General features: G+C 45.1%; 1 protein-coding gene across 1 annotated transcript in view; it reads left to right on the forward strand.

The window, feature by feature from the left end:
• The window catches only part of LOC104384326 (potassium voltage-gated channel subfamily KQT member 1), a 517,279-nt gene extending 499,528 nt beyond the window's left edge, over positions 1-17,751 (forward strand). Inside the window, exon 16 of the mRNA XM_086610471.1 lies at positions 17,596-17,751. Coding sequence (XP_086466597.1) covers positions 17,596-17,751 — 156 coding nt within the window. The remainder of the gene's footprint in view (positions 1-17,595) is intronic.
• The last annotated feature ends 4,640 nt before the right edge of the window (positions 17,752-22,391 follow it).

A 22,391-nucleotide genomic window follows, 5' to 3' on the forward strand; every position in this document is an offset into this window, starting at 1 on the left:
TTGGCAGGGTGTGTTGCTGAACTAACAGCAGGAATAGAAAGAATGACGTTCCTGAAGTGTACTGGGGCAGCTGACAGCACTAGTGTGTCCAACATTTGTCTTCCACCAGCTCACAAAGTATGTGTAAAGTGGAAAGGACAATGCTGGTTCATTATTGCATGCCTAACCCTAGCCCCAGCAGAGATCTACAAACATTCATAATGCAAGGTTCTCTGGTATATAGCAGGATTTCAGGGTATTCGGGCATTTATTTACTCCTGCAAGCGGAGATTTCTCTCTCTTCTAAGCTGTAACTGTCTGCATGTGTTGCTGGTCTGTAACTCCTGACTCCTAAAGCCATGCCTTGAACTAGAACTCAGGTTTAACTGCACCCTAAACAGAGGTGTGAATTGTACCTATGTAAATGAGTAAGTGTAGACCACGTAAATTACAATATGGCTATAGACCGTACATTCAGCCAGCTGAAAAGACCACGTTCCTCCCTACTGCCTCTTCTGCAATGAGCTGAGTATTATGGTGGTTTGCAGGTCTATTGCAGGCATCTGGCAAGCGCTCTGTCTGTAGCAGGGACCCATTCAAAGGGGAAAGGGGAAGTCAAGGGTGACTTGTTCTTTTCTCTGCTTTCTTTGAGCAGCACAATTCACCTGTGACTACAGTCATGAGGTTTTGTGCCTAAAGCTTTGGTACCATCTTCCCATCCTTTCCTTCCTCCCAAGCACTAAACCCGCAGTAAGCAGGTTCTTCATCCATTCAGAACCAATCCCAGTACGTCCAGCCCAGATCCCATCATGTGGAAAAGACACTGGGTAGAAAACACCCACAGCATTACCCTGAGTGTCAACAAGCCCTTTCCTTAGGGCTGTAATGGTGAAAAAGCAGAGGGAGGTTGCTCTCCAGGCTCACTCCCGTGCCTGCAGGCATGGGCAGGTGCAGGGTCCAGCCAGAGCTGGCTACAGACCCCTGTTTGTGTCCCCAGCTCCCATCCATAGCTTGCATGTCTTAAACTACGACCTTGTATAGCTACTTTTCCGCACACAAACATTCTCATTTTTCTCTTGCTTGTGTTTCTGTTGTGCCCTTCACATGAGGAAGAACTTCTTCACAGTAAGGGTAACAGAACACTGGAACAGGCTGCCCAGAGAGGTTGTGGAGTCTCCTTCTCTGGAGATGTTCAAAACACGCCTGGATGCATTCTTGTGTGATCTGATCTAGGTGGTCCTGCTCTGGTAGGGGGATTGGACTAGATGATCCTTTGAGGTCCCTTCCGATCCTTAACATTCTGTGATTCTGTGATTCGCGTTGGTTTTCCGTTATTAATGTCCTTCATTGCACTGGTAATAGCTAGGTTTCTTCACTGCAGACGTATTTTTCTCCTCTCCCCGGAGGGTTTGTGGGCATGGCGTGGTGGGGAGCAGGGTAGGGAGAAGTACAGACTTCATAAATCAGGAGGCGGAATGAGCTTTTCCCAAGGTAAAGGCGATGCTTCAGTTGCTGTTCTGTATAAAATGGATATTTTAGACTGTGATACCCAGGGGTTTGTTTCATACACTGGAGCTACCTTCAGGAATGAATCTTCCTGTTGTATAAAAAGCCCATCTAACTGCTGAGAAAAGAGGGCTTTTTAAAAAATGCATTTCATCGTATAATGTTTACATTTGCTTTACGTTGTTAGAGACTTACGGACTATTTGGAAACTGAGTCTTTTTAGTAGTTCTGCTTTTCTTCTTTTTTCGAAAGCTAAAGGGATCCTGTCAGATTTGGGAGGCCCAGGAATTGACCTATTGTCTCTATTTGCCAAGTCGGTGTAATTCCTTGCACAGGATATTTTCATAAATGAATGCCTGAATAAGGTCGTTTTAAAAGGAAAATGAAAAAAAAAAAAAAAGTGACAGGAGCCCACCACCCGGCGATACCAAACATGTGCAGCTCAGCAGAGGGGTGAGCAGCCCCTCGGTGAGAAACCTCCGTACAGCTATAAGGCGATGAGTAACCCCCACCACAGCCATACTTTGGCAGTCAGAAGCCATGAGTCAGCACCCCCCCCGTCCAAATTATAAGGGGGAGGTTGGCTTAAGAGTCCTTAGGCTTTAAAAATAATAATACATGTGGGATTCTCTTTTTTGCCCGCCATTCTGATATTTGTACCCTTGTCTATGCATTCTGCTCATGTTTTCGCCTTTCTCTCACCAGCCCTGTGGTCCAGCGCAAAGTTACATCATTTTTTAACTGCAAGTCGAGGTTCTCATCTAATCACTTCACTCCAGGAGCTGGGGCTTAACAAACAATAAATATCACAAGCCTGGCAATGAGCTTTGAGAGCTCCTCTGGTGATTGCTGCAATAACAAACTTGGATGTTTACGCAGTGTAGAAAATAGACACAGTGAGAAAACAGGCTTCAGTTTCAAGATATAAATCTTTCCCGTTGTGAGAAATAGCTTCAGAGAGCTGTTTGTTTTAATTAATAGTTGCAGAATGGTGAATAATTGGGATAAAATAGCTGGCCCAAACCTTCACCTAAATCTTAGAGAGGAAAAAAAAAAAAAAAACAACAAACCAAAACTGGGCATTACAAACTTCTTTTAAGATATGAAATTTCCAGGTAGCTTGTGGCTAAGCATTTTCAAGTAAGAACTTATAGCTACACTCCTGAATCCAGTTTTAAAGAAGTAAGTGTCCTGGTTTTAAATCTGGCCCTTCATTTAAGTTCCTATATATAGATTTAGGAAATCTGACTTAAGGCTTCGTTTCTAAAAAATACACCTTGGTCTCCTCCATAAATATATTTTTATATTCATATATATAGAGTGAGAGAGATATACGCATCTCTCAAATTCCTGGCTTCAGGCCTTGACTTGGCAGTGAAAAGACTATGTGAGGAGGTTAATGAAAAATAAATCTTTGCATTCCTCTAGCACCTTTCACCTGAGTATCTCAAAGCAGTTTACATCGAGGAAGAATTATGCCATATAGGGAAATATTTTTAGCCCTGCTCAACCCTAGAGGAAACTGCAGAGCGGAGTGGTCTGGTGGCTTGTCCCAGGTTGTTGTGGTGCACACGATGGGTTTTCTGACCTAACGGAGTACCATCGGTCTCCTCTGTCTACCCAGTCCACTATCCCCATCACCTGCCCTCGCTGCCAAAATCCATCGGTGCTTCCCTGGGGGCTGCCAATCCTGCTGCTGCCTCCCAGCACCTCCGTTCCTCTACTCATTTCTCACATCCCATCTCCCTCCGCAATTTGGAAAATGCAACCCTGACCCCAAAGAGTTTATGGGGTAAATAGACAAGATTTTATGTGTGGGTGAGAGACTTGTCTTGCCAACACCCCCTAATCACTTTGCTTACATGTTTTATGTCTGTCCCTCATTTTTTATCTATTTTGTTTATTTAGATTATAAACTCTTCAGGCTGGGGATCATGCCTCCTTCTTCTGCCTTTACAACACCTACCACAGCGCGGCCCCAGAGCTGGTTAGAGCCCCGCGCTGCTACTGCAGTACAAACAATAATAAATAAAACCAGGACTGTGAAGAGATTATAATTAGAGCTGTGCAAAACTCAGCAGTTTTGGTTTGCATCGGTTCCTCCCTGCTGAGTCTACATTGTGTTTTGGATTTGTATGCAAAAAACCCAAAGCAAAACTCCCGAAGTGCCAAGTGTGGCTGGATCTGGGCTCAAAACCACGCACAAACCAGGGCGTTTTTAACGGTTCCTCCTTGAAATTATAAATCTGCCAAGGCTAAATCCAGGTTTACTGAAAGGTTCCTGAACCTTCGCAGATTTTGGGGCTTGGCCAAGTTTTCGGTTTCATTACAAAAGTCTCTCTCAGCTCTGCTTAACATACTAATTGCCACACCATGCTGCCCTGTGGCTAACAAGAGGGTTTAATCTTGCCCGGCTGCCCCTGCAGATCCACTTATGAGTGCCATGGCCGGCTCTAAAATCATATTTCAGATCGCCGCGTTCGCTGGCGGTGCCCAACTGCTGCGGGTAAACAGAACCACGTCCGAAATCCTGTACCGAGGCCTTGGCCCTACCCCAGGGTGCAGCACCACAACTGCCTTCAGCTGCCTAACCCCCTGCCTTGCTCGCCCCAGTCTCCGGGGGAGGCTGTTGAGAGAGAAGCCATGAGCAGGAGGCTAGGGGGAGGCACGGCGATTCGGCGGGCAGCACGGACATGCAAACCTTCACTGGTACCTCCTTGTGCTCATGGTTCCTACTCCCCCCCACCTCTCTTGTAAGGACTGGGGATGGAGGTAGAGGGCACCAGCCCTGAAACAGTGATGATGCTCATATGGCCAGATGGCCCAAGGGTGGTAAGTGGGGCAACACTGTGCACCATGGCCAAAATCAGAGAGGCAGGGAGAGTAACAGCCTCCCCAGACTAGGGGCAGCCCTGCACCCAGGGAATGTACACAGGGCTCCGCCTGGGGCTAGCAGGGCATAGGAGAGCTTTTTAAATAGCTGGCTGCCAATAAATGCGTCGTACAAAAGTATTTTGGATCAAGCCACTTCCACTCCCCACCTGTGATAAAGAGCAGAGGGCAGGCAGTGCAACACACATCAGCTGCTCTGGCTGGGAGAGGGGCAGTGCAGACATCTCCCCCATCACCACGAGAGGATGGGGGTACCAAAATGAACCTGCCCATTACAGGGCTCAGCACATGCCTGCTATGGCTCTTATGCCCCTACCAGAGCATCCAACATCTCAGTAGTAGAGACCTCCTGGTTCCCGTCTCGTAGGTCTACTAGACTTCTCCCTAAGCTGTGCAAGCGAGGCTGGCTCCAGGGGCTCCCACACCGTCTGTCTGCATGGGACCACGCGCCCTTTTGGTGGCTGCTAAGTCACAAGTGTTTGAACCAGGGCTAGCAGGAGCTTTTACATCGAAACGCTTCTTCCCTGGCCAAGTTAGGAGGATCTGCTGTATTAGAAGAAATCATATTGATTTTGATGAACTTTTTAGGAACAGTAAGTCAAAAAAAGTGAAGATTTGAATGGAGATATATCAGTGGTTTTAAAAATGAAAAGTTGTGGGCGCACTTATTTCACAGTGATTTTGTCTCCTGCAAATTATTAGCAAATAATAAAAGGAAAAATTTAGATTTCATGGCAAAGAAATTATTTGCTTTTACCCAGGTTTGGTGTGGTTTGGGTGTCTGGAAGATTTTTTTTTAACTCTGAATCTTTTTGCAGGATAGAAAATTCACTTCCTTATTAACAGCAATTAAAACCTTAGTTTGAATTCCTAGAAAAAAGAAGTTGTCTGCCTTACCATGGACGTTTCAGCTGACTATGGTCAGACAAGAGGGAAAGCAGGGCAAAGTACACCAGCTTTTTTGATGGGGTGCACAGTGCCTCATGATCCCAGTTCACTTCGGGCTTTTGCTTTTTCCCTCTGTTCCCATGTAACCTGGAAGTAATAAAAGAGTCATTTAAGCAGGGAGGAGGAGGTACACATGACTCTGGGATCCAGGCTGGAGGCAGCTCTCCTACATGGGTAGTCTTTGCTGCACCGCACAGCTCTCCTGGGCTTGCTCATGAGTCCAGCCAAGGCTGGACCATGGACCTGTGTAGGGTGGGGAGGGCAGGAGGGAGCAGCTGGGGCGGGCAGGGCCATGCCTTTCAGTAGCAGCAGGGCTTAAGCACACTCTTTCATCCCTGGTTTCAGGGCTGGGCATGCAGTGAAGGAAGCCAAGCACAGTGGTCAGGCAGCCAAAACCAGAGCCTCAATGTCATGGATTCACAGTGATGGTCATTTCTGGTTTACAGTATACTGGTGTAGAAAGACAAGCACCCAGTCACAGCCGGGATTTTTAATATGCATTAAAACATGAAAGTTTAATTAATGCTTTTGAAAGTATTAATTAGCAAATAGGTAGATGTCTTATTTTCCTTCTCACTGATAACTAGTTCCATATGGAGTTAAACAAGCTTGCTCTGAAGCAACGGGAAACACTGCAGAACAACAAATAACCCAGGCATTTTTAAATATGGCTTAGACGTATTATAGATTATATTGATTTAGTAGATCAAAGTCATAGCTCATGGTGAGTAAAAGTAATAAAAGAGCAAGTGGATGTGAAGCTAAGCAATTATATCTGTGGGGTTCTCGGTAGTCCCAACAGGTACCTATTTTATTAATGAGCTTTAGCTTGTTGACCTGAAAAAGATCTGTTTTCCCCCATGGCAGAAAGTTGCATAAAGACCTCCATGGCTTCCCAGTTCTACCTCTAGAAGGTCAAAAAAGCCAGTAACCCAAAATCTTAATTAAACTACAGCACTAGTTTAAATTATTTTGCTAAATGCTGGGACAGTGAAATCTCACCAGACTGTTCTCATATTCTTGCACCTCAATGTTCATGTTAATACATGTCCCTTTTTATTGCTGTGTTTTTTTCTCTGCAATGATATATGAAAAAGAGACATGCAAGAGAAAAATGATCGTTTGTCCGAGCAAGATCTATAGTATCCTTCTTCCTAGCAGTATTCCCTGCAGTGTAAGGCTAAAGAGCTGTAAGAGCGATAGTACGTATAACCGATTTTTTTTTTTCCTTAATTAACAGTGCAGTGCCTTGCAACAGAAAACTGAAGCAGGTTTCTGCTGACTTAGCATATGCCTCATGAGGAAGAAATCTATCTGGCAATTATGGCTTTGCGTCTCCCGCCCTGTCTCCTGTTGTTTGCATAAGACACCGGCACTTCTGCCACAGGCTTCTTCATACAGCTGTCCTGTCAATGCCAGCTTTCATAGGTAATCCATCTGGCTCAGCAGAGTTCAAATAAGACACCTCCCTTTCTTTACTTTAATTAATGCTTTATTTGAGTCTCCCCTGGGGATGTAGCCATGCTGATTTTTCAAAATTCTCTGTTATTTTTCAAGCACAAAAGAAATGGAGAATGTCCACCAGTGAGCTTCTGAATTCGGAACATCCACTTCACTCAGTCTCCTATTCTCAGTCAGTGTTTTAAATGCCCATGGACATCTCTCTAGCTACAGAAGGTGTTACACAATTAGCTCTCTAGCTTGGGCAGGAGAAAAAAGTCAAGTTTAGTCAAATTCATTCTCCCTGCAATGTCTTCTGATGTTCTGCATCCACAGTTATTGTGGCTATAGCCAGTTTGTGCACCGATTTATGCTGTCACACTCCACATAGTGCTCAGACCTTTCCAGGTGCTGAGCAATCTCAGCTCAAGCCATGAACTGCTTCTTGCTGCGTAGTTGCTTTTCCTGCACAGTTTATGCCTGTGGCTTTTGCTAATCTGGGACCAAATGCTGTGGCTTGGTATGCCTGAACAGGCAGACAGACACCCTCAACATCAGGTCATTGTGGCTGCAAAACCGGACCAGACAGTCCAGAGTCCACTCACTTGCCATGACTTTTTCAAGAATTCGTTAAAAATACATGCATGGCAGTGCTGTTAATCAGGCCTGGTATACACAAGCAAGCTAGTAAAATCCATCAAATGACAGATAAGCCAGACAGGCTAAAACCAAAGGCTTCAGCAAAGCATGTTTGAATCAGTAAGAATCAAGAACTGCTACACCCTCAATCAGCACTGTCTGATAATATTTTACTTGCTTTGGGTTTCTGTGATTTAATGAGCAAACAATGGTGTTTTGTAATCCTTGTGATTTAAATACATAACACCACGTTGTGCTTCTGTAGCTTCTTCCTCAAATTGCGTTGCGTGCGTTAAGCAAGGCTCACGGCACCCTTCAAAGGGTGTGAGAGTTTCACTGAACTTGTCCCGTAAAGGTGACCCTAGAGACTTGTCCCAGCCAGAGTAGAGAAGAAATAAGGCCAGAAGCTTCCATTCACCTTTTTCAACATCGCTTAGTACAAAGGTACAGTTTTCACTTTCCAAGACCCTTTTGAGTTAGCTCCCATCAAGCTTCCTTCATTGCTTTCACTGAAATAGGGCACATCAAAATGAGTTCCCAGGCACAGGTTCCCCTGGCACAGCGAAAGGCGTGTTGTTGGCTTGATTTCCTGACGTCACCACAAATCTGCACACAGACCAGCCCTCAGTTTTGCCACAGGGTTTGAAGAAAATGGTATGATGAAAATGGTTTTGCAGAGCTTAAAATAGAAGCCCAGACGGTGGCCTCCCAGTGACGCTCTCTGATCTCCAGATGATCATCCTTTTTCTTCCTGATCAATTTTTTTCCTGGCATGACCACTGTGCCACACTTCCAGCTTTGGTCTGCCGTGTCCATTTCAATCCTCAAAGAGCCAATGGTAGGAAGGACAAAGGAGCACCACCATCTTCTCTCCTCCTGTCCTCTTCCAACAGAGACTGACCTTCTCGTATCCGTTACAACTTACTTCCTTCCTACAGCCAACAGTTCAGTCCACATTTTACACTACTCTTCTAATTTCTGATTTCGAATATCTTCTGTTTTGTACCAAGACTAAAACCTACCCAATTTCATGTGATTTCATGTCAGAAAGATAAGAAATGGCAGATTATTAGATCCATATGGTTAACAAACATTGATGAGGCTCATCCCGAAAGTGACTTGTCCTCAATGCAAGAAGGCTGTCCTGAGAAGTAGACTGGAGCTTGGGTTTATGAAGTCCTGGTCTAATCCTACAAGAACTGCCTGGAACTTTTCTAGTACCTACATGTCTTGCTATCTAGATCGCCATCGCCACAATGCCTGTGCTCCTCCCAATAACAACACTTCCTCTCTCCCTCTCTCTTTGCCTTTCTTGCCAACCTATAAGAAAAGATGGACTGATAATTTGAAGTAAAGCTGTGCGTGCGTGTGAGCATCAATGGAGGGCAGTTGTGTTGTGATATATACTTGCCTATACTTGTGATAAGGCATGTAAGTGTTACCTTGTCATACACACTCCATCAGCTGCGCTAACTAGACGTTAACTTAGCTAGATGTCAGATCAGTAGACCCGGATTAAGGGAATTCACCACTGATTTCAGTATCAGTAAGTAACCCTTGCAACTAAGTTGAGAAGAAACAAGCCGGCTGCAGCACACCTCCCAGTGTCTTCCCTGTTACAGGAACTGGTCAAGCCTATCTAGTCATGAGGCAGGTGGGGTTAGATTTTGTTCTCACGGAGATTTAATAGCGCTCAAAAAAGCAAAAGTAAAGGCAAAACAACCAGAGCATAGAAGACTTGATACCATCTCGTCAAAGGTTGAGGTGAGGCGCAAATACTGAGTTCATCACACCCATCTAAAAAGCTGAGCTTATCACATCCATCTAGTGAACAGCTAAGGTCACTTCTTTCTCAGTGTTCCTTTGGCACCATTTAAATACTCAGAGCTGTGTTTTCTTTTTCTCTCTGTCCAGTATTGTTTAGAGATTTAAAAGTTAAATTAATCAGCATCTTGGAGCACCTAAGCTCCAAGGTTGCTTTATTGTGAAATTAAGGTGTGACTCACAGTAGGTGCATACCCACCTTTGAGGCTGGACTAGCTTTGTTATTTTTTGTGCGTGTTGTTTCTTTCGCCGCCGCCGGTTTTGCAGCAGGACTCGTAGCCACACAATATAATTTGCTGAGAAATGGCAGTGCGTCATCCAGGTGTGGCTGAAGAGCGATGTCGCAAAGAGAGATGGCAAGATTACAGGGAGGATCTGAGCAGGACCTGGAGGAGGGTGAAGAATGAAACGTCCTGCAACAACAAAAATAACAATTTGTGTACATAAATCAAGAGAAAAAGAGTTCTGCAAAGTCTCATTTACCTACCAGGGGAAAATCGGGCCAAAACCAAACGTTTGGAAGCACTGGCTGCAAGCAGACAGAAAGGTGCCTGTGCATATAGCTAAAATGAGACCGACTCCCTCAGCAGTTAGAGCACGGCCAACCCCCACGTGCTGCTGCATAATGGCGGCTGTGGAAAGTTACCGTTGTGTCCACTCAAAGAGTGTCCCCACTTGAGCTTCTCCAGCTAGAAACAAGTACTTCTGGGAGTAGTAGAAATTATGCTGCCTGGTTTCCTGTGGCTCTGTATTTTGTGGTTGATTATCCGAGGCTAATAAGGGGCAAGAGCTGAATAAAGCTTTTCCTGTGGTCAGGGCATCCTGTGTGGATTCTCCGGGGTCTAATAATACAGTTCACCTTCCTCTTCAGCCCTTCCTTCAATAAGGCACTAATTTGGATGTCTATCTTCTGCACAAGTGACAGACTTTCAGAAATCTGTCCAAACTTTTTATCTGTAAGGACTCGGTCTCTCTGGCAAACATGCCCGAAGCTGGCCGGCTTACTCCAAAGCTGCTGTGGCAACATATACGCGGATACATCATCAGCTAAACCTCATTTAGTGAGGAAGCGGGGATTCATTTTTTTTAAAAAAATCACACCTTCCCCAAAGCAGTAACGCAGCTAACATAATCTGTGCTCTGACCAGGCCTGCTTTAGAAACCCAAGGCTGAACTCTGGAGAGTTGCTCAGCGATTATTCTATGATTCTATGATTCTTTGATTAAGCAGGCAGCACCTTACACCAGAAGCAGCAACCACAGACACAGGTCTTACTGCAGAGGTTCGTCAACGCAACTGTGGCATAGGAAATATAAAAATATAATGCTCACTGAAAGGGTACCGACAGGAAATACCCCAAGAACAAAGTGCAGAGGGATAGACCTTTGTGTTTTCATTTAAACAGGAAAGGTAGATGGAAATCAAAACAAATGAAGCTATACTTAAAATAAAGATTACTGTATTCTAGGTCACTGAAGGTTATAACACCTGACCTAAGAATGGGTGGGGATGTTTGGGATAAAGGAAGGGAGGCCTGGAAAATTGTGGACTTATCTAGATAAGTTTCATGGAATGAAAATAAACAACCGGTATCTGCTAAGGGGTACATGGAATAAGTCAAACAAGACAGTGCGGTGGTTTATATATTTTTTGGTGTTCGTGGAGAATTGGGTCTGCCAGAACAACAGGCTCTGTCATGGAAGCGCGTTTTGTGTAGCTTCTACTCACGTACCTGTTTACCTCATCTTAGATTGGTGGCAAAAGCTCCCGATGACTGAAGCTGGTCTTTCTGCACTATTGACACCCTCAGCGGAATGAAGCGAGGAGTTGCACGGCTCAGGGTTGGGGCAGGGAGTGCTGGCAGTTGGCTACAGGACTTCAGCATACCACAGTGAGATGTTTCACTGTGTACATGCCGCCCGGCAACCTTGCTTTGGGATACAGCATCGTTTTAGGAATCAGGCCAATTCCAAATCTGTTACAACTTATCCCAAAAACAGTCAGTGAACGGCTGCCTGTTCATCAAAACCCCCTCGTTGTTGTTGTTGTTTTTTTAAGAGGAGAAGCAACCTGCTAGTTCTCTGCTAATATGAACACCAAAGTCATTTTGCAAAGGATGTCGTGATACATGCCAATTATCATTCCCTGGAGACTGAAAAAATGGTGGTGAAGATATATTTCTGGGCATGTGAGTGTATCAGTGCTTTATGAGACTCCAAAAGCTTATCCTAAAGGTATAGTCTTGCAAACTGTTGACCATTCTGGCTCCAGTCCAGCAAAGCACTTAAATATTTGGTGAGCTCAGCAAGACTCTTCACATGCTTCAAGCTAACACGTCTGTAAGCACTTTGTTGGACCAGGCTCACAGGGGCTGCATGAGAGCTGCACCTTGCACAGAAGAAATCTCTGCAAGCTAGTCGTGGTCTTTACGGCTGGCATGACCATTTGCTTCCTCACAGACAGCTACCAACAGGCTACATCAGCATTCATATTGTCTGGCCATGATAAAAAGAAAAAGAAAGAAAAAAAATTGCTTCCATGGTTTCAGCATTTCACCTCAGGGAAATTTCTCTTAACAGAGGACAAGCAAGGTGAGAGGGTGGCAGTTTTGCATGCGGTGCTGTAGAGGAAAGAGTTCCCTTCCCTGAATCAGCAATCTCTGGACAGCAATAAATCCACTCAGGGACATGCTAAAAAATAAAGTGATTCCTAAAATAAACAATTCAGACTTCGAAACATACGATAGGCAATTAGTACGTTTGAATAATTGGGTGCAACTGTAGGCAGAGAGAAGCTACAAGACCAGATGTGCATATAAAGCTAAACATGGGCTTTACAGGATCTAATCAAATCAGTGCACCATCTGGTACGAGAAGAAAAATCATGTGACAGACCTGGTCAGCATGAGAAAATGGCACGAATTTCTGCATAACGAGCTTAAGCTAAATCAATACGTTACACGAGTCAGAAATGGAAGCATCCATAAAGTGGATCGCACTAGTTTGACTAAATCATATCTGATTTTACTAAATTAATACTGTTTTCTCCTACGAATGAGACCTGAGGTGACCTATCACAGCTAACAAGCTGGGAAGATTCAGAAATAAGTGCATGCAGGTAGCACAGCTCATGGCAGACGAATGTTCATGTACAACCTTCTCTCTGTACCAAATAAATCCTACCCATGGGACGACTCTTTTCCAAGCAATTGGTGTTAAAGCCCACAACTGAAGTGTTTCTAAGTCAGAGCTGCAGTGAGTGGATCCTGCTTCACTTCAGCTACCTTGGGAGCCAGGAGCTGCAGGAAAGGCTGGAAACAGAGGAAATGGTAGAGTTAGGGTCTTGAAGAGGCATGTCTCGGTGGTGGCAAGCCTGTGAGCCCAGAGCTGGGCCATTGCTAGAGAAGGGGTGTTCAGTGGGCTGAGCTGGGGGCCGTGGTGGTTTGGCAACCCTGGGCTGGGATGCGGTGTTTGCATGCACTAGGGCAGCTGGGCATGGCAGCTCTGGCCCCAGATGTGGTTGACTTTTCAGTGGCAGCTGGAAGGTAGCACATAATACCTTGCAGACGCTCTGGGAATGCCCTTGCTTGCCTCTCGTGGCCCACTGTGCTTTGGTGGCTCTCGGTCCTCGGTGCTTAGGTTTGCAGTTCGTTGTAGGATGAGGGCTGCATGTTGGGAAGAGGAAGCCTGGATATCTTGTGGGGCTTCCAGAACCAACGCATCCATTGTATAGCAGCTGTAATAGCAGGGGACGAGACTCAACAATGCAGTGGCTTTCCCAGTCCTCCGCCCATGCCATGACACCTTGGGCTGTCCTGTGGACACAGCTTCATAGTTTTCCCCACTCGAGCACGGCAAACAGGACGCCAAAGTCAATCCAGCTTAACCAAAAGCAGAACATGCTGTTGCTCCATGCTGTTTTGATTGGTAACACAAATTGGGCTGTCTTGTCTCCCTCCTCCATTCCATGCTGCATCGCCACCACCAGCAGCCCAGGCTTGTTGCAGACAACTGCGCGAACGCTGCACAGCTCAGCCGTTTCGGTCGGTGTTTGTAGGACTGCTACGGGCAGGGAGAGAGCAGGGCCTTGAGGAGGTGACAGCAACTCAATTTGATTTACGGGGTTTAGCTTTTGATACAAAGCTCCACCCACTTACCAACATACGACCGTGTTTGTGGTTTCTTCGTTTTGTGTTTTACTTCAGTGCTCCAGCAGACCATCTTCTGCTTCTGCTACTCCTCTGGAAACAGTTGAAGTCAATCTCTTGTGCATGTGACAAATGCTGGCTTTCCCAGCCTGCAGAAGCCATGTTGAAAAGATGGGTATAACCTAGGAGGAGGGATTTTTTTCTGGCTTAAAGTGAGAGGATTTGGGGAAGACCATGTGGCTACTCCAACTGAGTTCTCCAAATGTGTATTTTGTTTATGGTGTGCATGTGCAAAATGTGTCAGAAAATAGCTCTCGAGAGAGTCAGGAATGTGTCCAGCATGTGGCAAATCCCCATCACAATCCAGCCCTACTCTGTGCTGCTACCATCCCGTGAGTCCCCTTCTACACAAGGCATTTCTGCAGCAGGAGCCCAGCGAGGTAAAAGGGGATATTTAGACAAAGAGTCGAGACACCAGCTTTCACAAACAGAAGCTCAAAAGCAACCTCAGGTACCACACAGGTATCGAAAGCCGAACTGGTGCTCGATGGTGAAGGGCAGGGACACTCTGTGTCCCACAGGTTGACTGACCCAGTTGCCTTTCAGGGCTTGCTGTGACTCACTGGGGCTGGTTGGAAGACGTCGTCTTTGTCTACCAGTCCTGCGTGTCACCATGGAGTCCAGCCCCTTTTCACGGAGCTGGGGGAGTTAAAATGAGTATACATTTCAACACTCTTCCAGCTCACCTCGTAGCCCCAATAACAACAGTGTAATATTTTAAACTGCTTTTGCGAGTCTCCTTTCTACAGGGCAGTTGAAAGGATATAAAAGCATTTAACAATTTTATAGATTGTCTCCGGAGTGCTTTTGAGATGTGGGAGAACAGAAGTTTTGTTGCCATTTGCCCATGGACAGCTGCCAAACTCACCTGTCTCCACCGAGGCTGCGAGGGGCATATCGCCTCTCTCTTTGGGAACTCTGCGGATGGCTTCTCACTTTACTCCACCAAAAAACACGTTGCACAGTTTAACCCTTTGCCTGGCTGTGTTACTCAAAACCGGCAACTCATTCCGTTTGGGCTTAAGGAAAGTAATAGTTGCTAGGTGGTTTTAGAGAAACCTAAAACCAGGACTTTCTTGTGAAAAACCTTCACCCATGTGAAAAGTCTTCTAACCCTGTAAGTTATCCTGCTGAATTCAGGCGAGCCTTGAAGTGTCCACAACTCTCTTTTTGTCACTCCTTAATCAAAGTTAACCAGCATCCAAATTTGACCTCTTTTTAGCAGGCTCTGATTCGACAAGGTACTTAAGAATTTGTCTTTCTAACTAAAGATTTACCAGACTAGTTGCATGTTCAAAGTAAGACACATTTTAGAGCATCTGAAGCCAGAAAGCAGTGGCTTGATGCTGTGTATAAATGCAAAGCTAAGGATTAGAAGAGATCTGCCACTGACCACATCTTCTTATGAGTCACTTAATTTTGTAGGGTCCTGCTTTGAATCTCAAAAATGGCCATTAAAACCCTCCTGTGCTTACAGTTGACACAGTAGAACTGAGCAGCTTTGTTTGTTGATGTTCAGGACATATTTGCAGATCCTTATGCGGAAGGTGTGACAGAGGTGTAGTGTAATCTACTCCCTTATGTATGAATTTATCTTTTTCCCTTCCTACAAATGAATATTTACATTCTCAACCCTCCTCCTCTCCTGGAAAGAAAAGTACATAAAATTATTCCCTATCACATTCTTTCACTGAGTTGGCAAAATACAGAGAAATACAGCAAGTTTAAATGATACGGAATATGCAAGCGTAGCTTATCTAAGATCAAGCGTGCAGATCAAAATCAACAAAGCCTCACAAAAGAAAGCCCCAAAAGATCTTTCATCTGGCTGATCCCATTTCCCTGCCTACACCTCTTTTTACCCTATTGTAATGTATTAGTTCTGCTTTAGTTTCTGCTCTGCATAACATTTCTGCTTAAGAAAGATTCTGTTGAGTCATTACCAGCATCAGCCAAACAGGCTTTTCAAGAACAGAGCAGAAAATAAAGGCTGTGGTTTTTAAATTAATTCCATGCTGCTTAACCCTTAAACCACTAGTGACTCTCAGACTTCCAACCAATTTAAAGCTGAGCGGAATATCTAGCTGTTGAGCCCAAGATGAGAGTGCTGCCAGTGCTTCTCTCGGTGACCACACCAGAGAGAGACACCTGCCACAGCAGCATCAACCACTCTCTCCTGGCAGCAAATTAGATACGGGACAAGGCAGAGATGCTGCTGGCAGCGTGGGGTCAGGCTGACCAGTACGTGGCTGTGCCTCCACTGAGATCCTTTCCCCTCCACCAAAGAGCATCAATATCTACTCAAGTTTCTGTTCGACACTGACTCACCCCAAGGCAGGCTTGGCCTCAATCACCCTGCACCCCTCCCATGCCCACGCACCTTGCCCTGCCCGCCCTGGTCACTGCTCGGGCAGTGCCAGCCGCTCACCGGAAAGCACTCGGGCAGAAACCGTAGTGAAGGGCTATAATAACTAACCCATACCCTAAATACTCCCTCCTTGCTGCTTGAAAATACTGTCTCAGATAACCTGCATCCACACCAAAGAAGAGACAGGGAGGGGGACTTTCCTACTAGAAGATAGTAGGCACGAAGGTAGAAGTGAGAGACAAGCACATCTTTCCGTTCGTGAGGCAAGAGGGATACTCCACTCCTCCCTCCCCCAGTAGGTCGTATACAGGAGAGAACAGTGGTTGCCAAAATGATATAACTTGAATAAGCTCCTGGTACCTCGAGGTTTGAGGGGGCCCCCAGGGGAGCAGACGCTTGAAGTGAGAAAAAGCAGAGGAGGGGAAAGCGGATAAGGTGATTTTCTTTGCCTTGATTTTTAAAGCAATCTCAGCCTGCTAAACTTTCAGTCCATGCTGCCAAAGGCTATTTCCGAAGTTATCTTTGCACAGAAAAAGGCTGGAATCCTTCTCTCTCTCTTATTCTCTCTGTCTCCCTTTTTAATGAAAGCTCAGTTTAGATCTGATATCACCTTAAAAGGTTCGCTATCAAAGTTTATTAGACCCACTGGGACAGATCACAGTTTTCAGAGGCTCAGAGTTTCACAGCAGATAACTGTAAAGTGAACCATCCAATGTTCTTCAAAATGCTCATTTTTCTTGGGCTCATCTATTACACAAAGCTGCACTGTATTCAAGCATCCTTAGAAGCGATCCCGGTTGCTTACAGGATGCTGGCCACAGTTTTGCTTTTTAGAGCAAACTAGAGCAGTCAACAGTCCCCAACCTGTCTCACTGGCTGCCGCTAAGGCGGGCAGGATGCCGTTGGCGGTGAAGGCAAGCCCTACCAGCATGACAGAGTAACACCTGCTCGGGACTCCCCGATAAAGGCCAGGATTTCAAAAAACCATAGAAAGTATGAGAGCAGCATCGCTTTAAAAATCCAGATTCACCTTTCCCTGCTTAAAAATAACTATAATAACTAGCTAGAAAAGAATCCTCTACCTAGGGACTATGCCTGAGAAATTTCAGCTGGAAAGCAAAGAAATGAGAGAAGGGATTAGCATGTCAAGCTTCCTATAGAACGATTGTTCTTTTTTTTTTTTTTTTAATTAAGTCATTGGTATTATTATGTGGTTTTCAATAGGCTATCCTCCTAACAATGCATGGGAATAAACACTGTATCTGGTAGGATCTCTGACCGTAACATATCACAGAGGCATCTATTTACAGTGTGAAGGGAGGGGAGCCGTTTCATTTCCCAAGACAGTAATGGAAAGCATGATGTCCTACAACTAAGGGCGGTGAAGCACTGGGAGAGGTAGTGGGAAAAAAACACTCACGATAAACCAAAGAGCAAAAGAGAGTTTCAGGGCAGATATTTGCAGGATGCATCATCACCGAGAGAAGTTGGCAACCCTGGGAAAAGGCTGAGAGACAAAATGGCTGACGCAAGCGGTCAAGTGCTCGGGCCACTGATGTCCTGTCCTTCTGCTGCCACTTCGCATGGCTTTACACCCTTCCTTGTGACTTCGTAGCGTCATTCAACCTTCCTAGAGGAACCAGCTGGACAAAACTCAGAGGAACTGGTGGTTCTCAGATGCCAAGGCTCCCTGCCAGGCTTTATCCTCTCAGAGCTTTTGGCCAGTGAGTCCCTCTCGCCAGAAGCATGTGCAGCCATTTGACAGCTCATCTGCTTTCTGATTCCTTGACAGGTCATGCAGATGGACCAGAAGCTAGATGACATCTTGAACGTGCTCCAGGCTCAGTTCGAGGATCAGCCACAGGCACAGATGTCAGGGCCAGCCACCCCACCTGTCAGACAGCTACAGACAACCTCGGATTCCCCCCTGCTGAACCGGAAAATTTGAAAACCGGAGGACAGCCACATGCCACCCTCCCGTTCTTTTATGTCCTGTTATTTTTATGTCTTGATGTCTCGGGATTCGGCTGTGTCGTGGGTGAAATGAAATATTCTGCTGTAGTAGATTAAATTCAAAACTGAAAAGGAGCAGCAAGAAGCCAGTCACGACCCTAAGAGGGCACATAAGTTTGGCACCTGTTTTATTAGCCATCATTAGCTAACCTCCGTCAGCCCATGGCAGTCCCACGCAGCCAGCCCCGTTTAGGATGACTGCACGTGAACAGGGCGCGCTGCCGAGGCAAGCATCCCAGCGAGGGTTAGGATGACCCATTCATGGTGGCGGAAGGGGAAAAGGACTGTTTTTTTGGCATTTAATCACTAAGTTTAATGCTCACAGCATGCCCAAAAGGGGGAAAAGAGCCAGCATTTGAACATGAAACAAATGGAAATCACTGAACAGGAAAATTAAACAGCATGTTTTGACTTCTACCAAGCAGCGAGGATCATAAGAAGGGCAGATTTATATGCTCGTGCGAATGACAAAGTAAAGACAACAGGCTACTGATTAAAAATATGGACGTGTACACAGGCTGGTTGACATATGAAAGACTGAAGCAAAGACTTCAGCTAATTAAAGCAAAGGGTTGCAAATGAGATGAGATGCATGTTGGAACAGACAGGCAAGAGAGATAGTATCTGCGTAGGCTTACTGTACAAGAACACTGTAATAGCTATCAGCTACGCTGATGACTGTTATGCAAAATGTTCTCAAGCTTTTAGTTTCATTTGGGCAGCGGTTGTTGACTCTAGTTGCCTTAATTTTAACATAAGAAACCTCTATGGTAATTGGCTGTGAAATATCTATAAAGCTGGGTTCGAGTCACTGAGTAAGAGGGTGCTGCGGGAGGGCTGCAGCTGTCATTGAGAATGGCAGCATTTCTTAAAGAAAACAGAAATGCACATACTGTTGATGAAAGTTAATCGCTCTTTAAATAAACTGCTGTGTATAATTTTAAATGCTAGATTTTTTTTTTTTTTCCTTTTAATCTCATTGTAAATGGAGTGGATATGCTGGCTGATACACTGTCACTGTGAAATGGATCTTACCTGGCACTCCAGAAAAGGGACGATACAACCCTGTTGCTAAATATGTAAATAATAAACCAAGCTCAAAAGGGTGCAGCATTATTTGCTCAAGTCTTTTTAATATATTTGCATAACCAACCATTTGAATGAGCAGAAGTCTGCAGAGCAAAGACCTGACTCCTGGGAAATCCTAAATATATTCTATTCCCACTCGCATCCATGGAAGCAAAGACTGCACTGCATTTAAAAGCAACCTGAAAGACTGGTCCCTTAATAAGCATTTATTTGGACCTACAACTGGTCCATTTCAATGTAATCAAATTAGCTTCTAACTATTACCTGTCCCTTTAAAACTCTTTCCCAGGTTTGTGTCTGGGAATTCAGGCTTGGAAAGAGCACAATGAGACTGATTCCAATCTTTAGATTGCAGGCGCGTCTTAGACAGAATATTAATGATGTGTGAGAGGCAATAAAAAAAAAAAAAAGCAATGTGGTTTTAATTAAATCAGCTGACAAGCCGTCGTTCCATCTTGTCTGATTACTACAGTTACTGAACATGACCGAATACAGCACGTAACATGGGAAAACAGTAAATAATCATTGTCAGAGCATCGACTTGCTCCCAGCTTTCAGTCAGGATCATGAGCTTCTGCAATGGTCCTTCATGTAACCTCATTGACTGGCCACTCAAGAGTTAAATGGACAACTGGACACTAAAGGTAGGTGCCATTTCATCAGCCATCGGTAAAAAGTCTCCCTGGAGATCCCTTTGGCACAGAGGTTCAGAAGAGGAGCCGTGCAGCTTTCAGCAGAAGGGCTCAGGGACTTCTATGGCCCATACAAGGTGAAGCTCCTTTCTGGTACGCTGCAGACGTTTGTGTGAGGGGTACATGTGGTCACTGTTTTGTGGACCGAGGGATGCAACAATATTTGGCAGACTGATGAGTCTCAATAGAAGTGTTCAAGCACTATATATTACAGTAACACCTACTACTCTGATGTGCCTGGAAAACACATGAAATACCTTTCCCCAGAAAATTCAGTTAAACAAAATTGTTTAATAAATAGCGTTCTCAGCTACAGAGAGTGTCAGAAGGGATGCAGGAGTGGGAGGAAAGGATAAAGAGGCCCACAGTGGTCACTTCAGAAAAAAAGGACGTGTGCAAGTGCATGTGCATGTGTGTCTTTTTTTTTTTAACCACCAGCCAAGGTTTTCCCAGCAAGCCTTGGGTGAGGGCAGAGCCTGAGCCTTTAAGGATCTGAAAATCCAGCAGCGCTGGCTGGTCATCTGCTTTATGGCTGGCCACTGCCAACACCGCAGTGTGGCATGAGGTGTTCAGACAGCACTCGCAACGTGTGACCACGACCATCGCTATCGCGAAGATGGCGAGATAAGTGTGATAAGGGTGTGGCCTTAACAAATTGCGGTGAGGAAGGAAGAAGACTGGTGGGAGACGCCCATTTTCACACCATATGATGCGATTAATGGTAAAAAAAAAATAAAAGCAACACAGCTTAGCCTTACAAATCTCCACGCCCACAGCTAAGACAAGAGTTACCATCTAGCACAATCTTTCTGATTGCCCACGGATAAAAGTATCCAGGACTAGCACTGATGAGACCATCTGGTAATAATACCTGACCCTTCTTCTGAGCAGAGATGGTTTTGCACAGTGAACAGACTGCATATTAATACATTTACGTGTCATGAATATTTTGAGTGACCCTCTGTCAAGATGTGCTACCAACAAGCAAGCTATGATTTCCCAAGGCAAGAACTGACTTCTACTCAATATGTTTTTGTCAGGCCTTACCATCTACTAAGCAGGCAGTAATAGCATCAGATCTAGGTCATTCTGTATGTAGCAACAATGAAAGGGAAAGAGCAGAGAAGAAGCATAAGGATAAGCTTCAGGAAACTCCAAATTTCTGAGGAGTCCTCTTGCAATCATAAGTCCTATGAAGTCATGAAATGATCTAGTCCATCACGGGGCAGTAGCAGAAGACTGTCAGGTACACCAGGGCAGGTTTTGCTAAGTTTGCTAACTGCAGTATGGATTTGTTGGATCAAACACCAAAAGTGTCTTCTGGAAGAGTTCTTCTAAGGGAAACTTGTCATAATTCTTGCATGCGATTGGAAAGAAATAGAATTTATCATAAAGATTATGTACGCCCACAGTTTACTTCCTTGATCCAACTGCCTGACTTGTCTGAGCTTACTCTTACAGGCTGGAGTCCTCCAGGGAACAACTATGCAGCATAGCTGCAGAGGGAAGTTTGATTCCTATGTGTGTCTATGTAAGCAGTTATGTGAAATCCTGGTTGGAAGATTATTAGTAGAGGTCTTGTCCAAAACTCTAACTTCTCTAAGATTCATTAAAAGGAAGAGAGCAAAAGTGCACTTACATGAACAATTCTGCCTTGCATTATCTTTCTGAAAACTGTGTCATAGAACCATAGAATGGTTTGGGTTGGAGGGGACCTTTAAAGATCATCTAGTCCAAAATTCCTGCCATGGGCACAGACATCTTTCGCTAGATCAGGTTGCTCAAAGCCCTGTCCAACCTGACCTTGAACACTTCCAAGGATGGAGCATCCACAGCTTCCTTATATACTATCTAAACTACCCTCTTTCGGTTTAAAACCATTGTCCCTGTCCTGTCACTAAGGCCCTGGTAAAAAGTCTGTCCCCATCTTTCTTATAAGCCCCCTTTAAATATTGAAAGGCCACAATAAGGTCTCCATAGAGCCTCTTCTCCTCCAGGCTAAACAACCCCAACTCTCTCAGCTTGTCTTCATAGGAGAGAATGAAGCATTCTGACCATTTTGACCATCTGACCATTTTTGTGGCCCTCCTCTGGACGTGCTCTAGTCCATGTCTTTCTTGTACTGGGTGCCTCAGAGCTGGATGCAGTTCTCCAGGTGGGGTCTCATGAGAGCAGAGCAGAGGAGGTGAATCACCTCCCTTAACCTGCTGGCCACATTTCTTTTTATGCTACCTAGGATATGATTGGCTTTCTGGGCTGCAAGCGGACATTGCTGGCCCACGTCCAATTTTACATCCACCAGCATGCCCAAGTCTTTCTCCACAGAGCTGCTCTCAACCAGTTTGTCACCCAGTCTGTACTGATATTGGGGATTGCCATGACCCAGGTGCAGCACTGTGCACTTGGCCTTGTTGAACTTCATGAGGTTCACATGGGCCCACTCCTCAAGCCTGTCAAGGTCTCTCTGGATGGCATCCCTTCCCTCAAGCCTATCAACTGCACCACTCAGCCTGGTGTCATCCACAAACTTGGTAAGGGTGCACTCAATCCCAGTATCTATGTCATTAAAGATATTAATTATTAGTGGTCCTAATACAGACCCTTAAAGGACATCGCTTCTCACTGGTTTCCATTTTGACATTGAGCTGTTAACTGAAACTCTTTGGATGCAACCATCCAGCCAATTCCTATCCATCTAATATTCCATCCACACCTGTCCAGTTTAGAGGTAAGAATGATTATGAGGGAGCCTATCAAAGGTTTTACAGAAGTCCAGGTAGATTACATCTATTGC

Source organism: Tauraco erythrolophus, chromosome 4 (assembly GCF_009769465.1).
Source record: "Tauraco erythrolophus isolate bTauEry1 chromosome 4, bTauEry1.pri, whole genome shotgun sequence".
NCBI lineage: Eukaryota > Metazoa > Chordata > Aves > Musophagiformes > Musophagidae > Tauraco > Tauraco erythrolophus.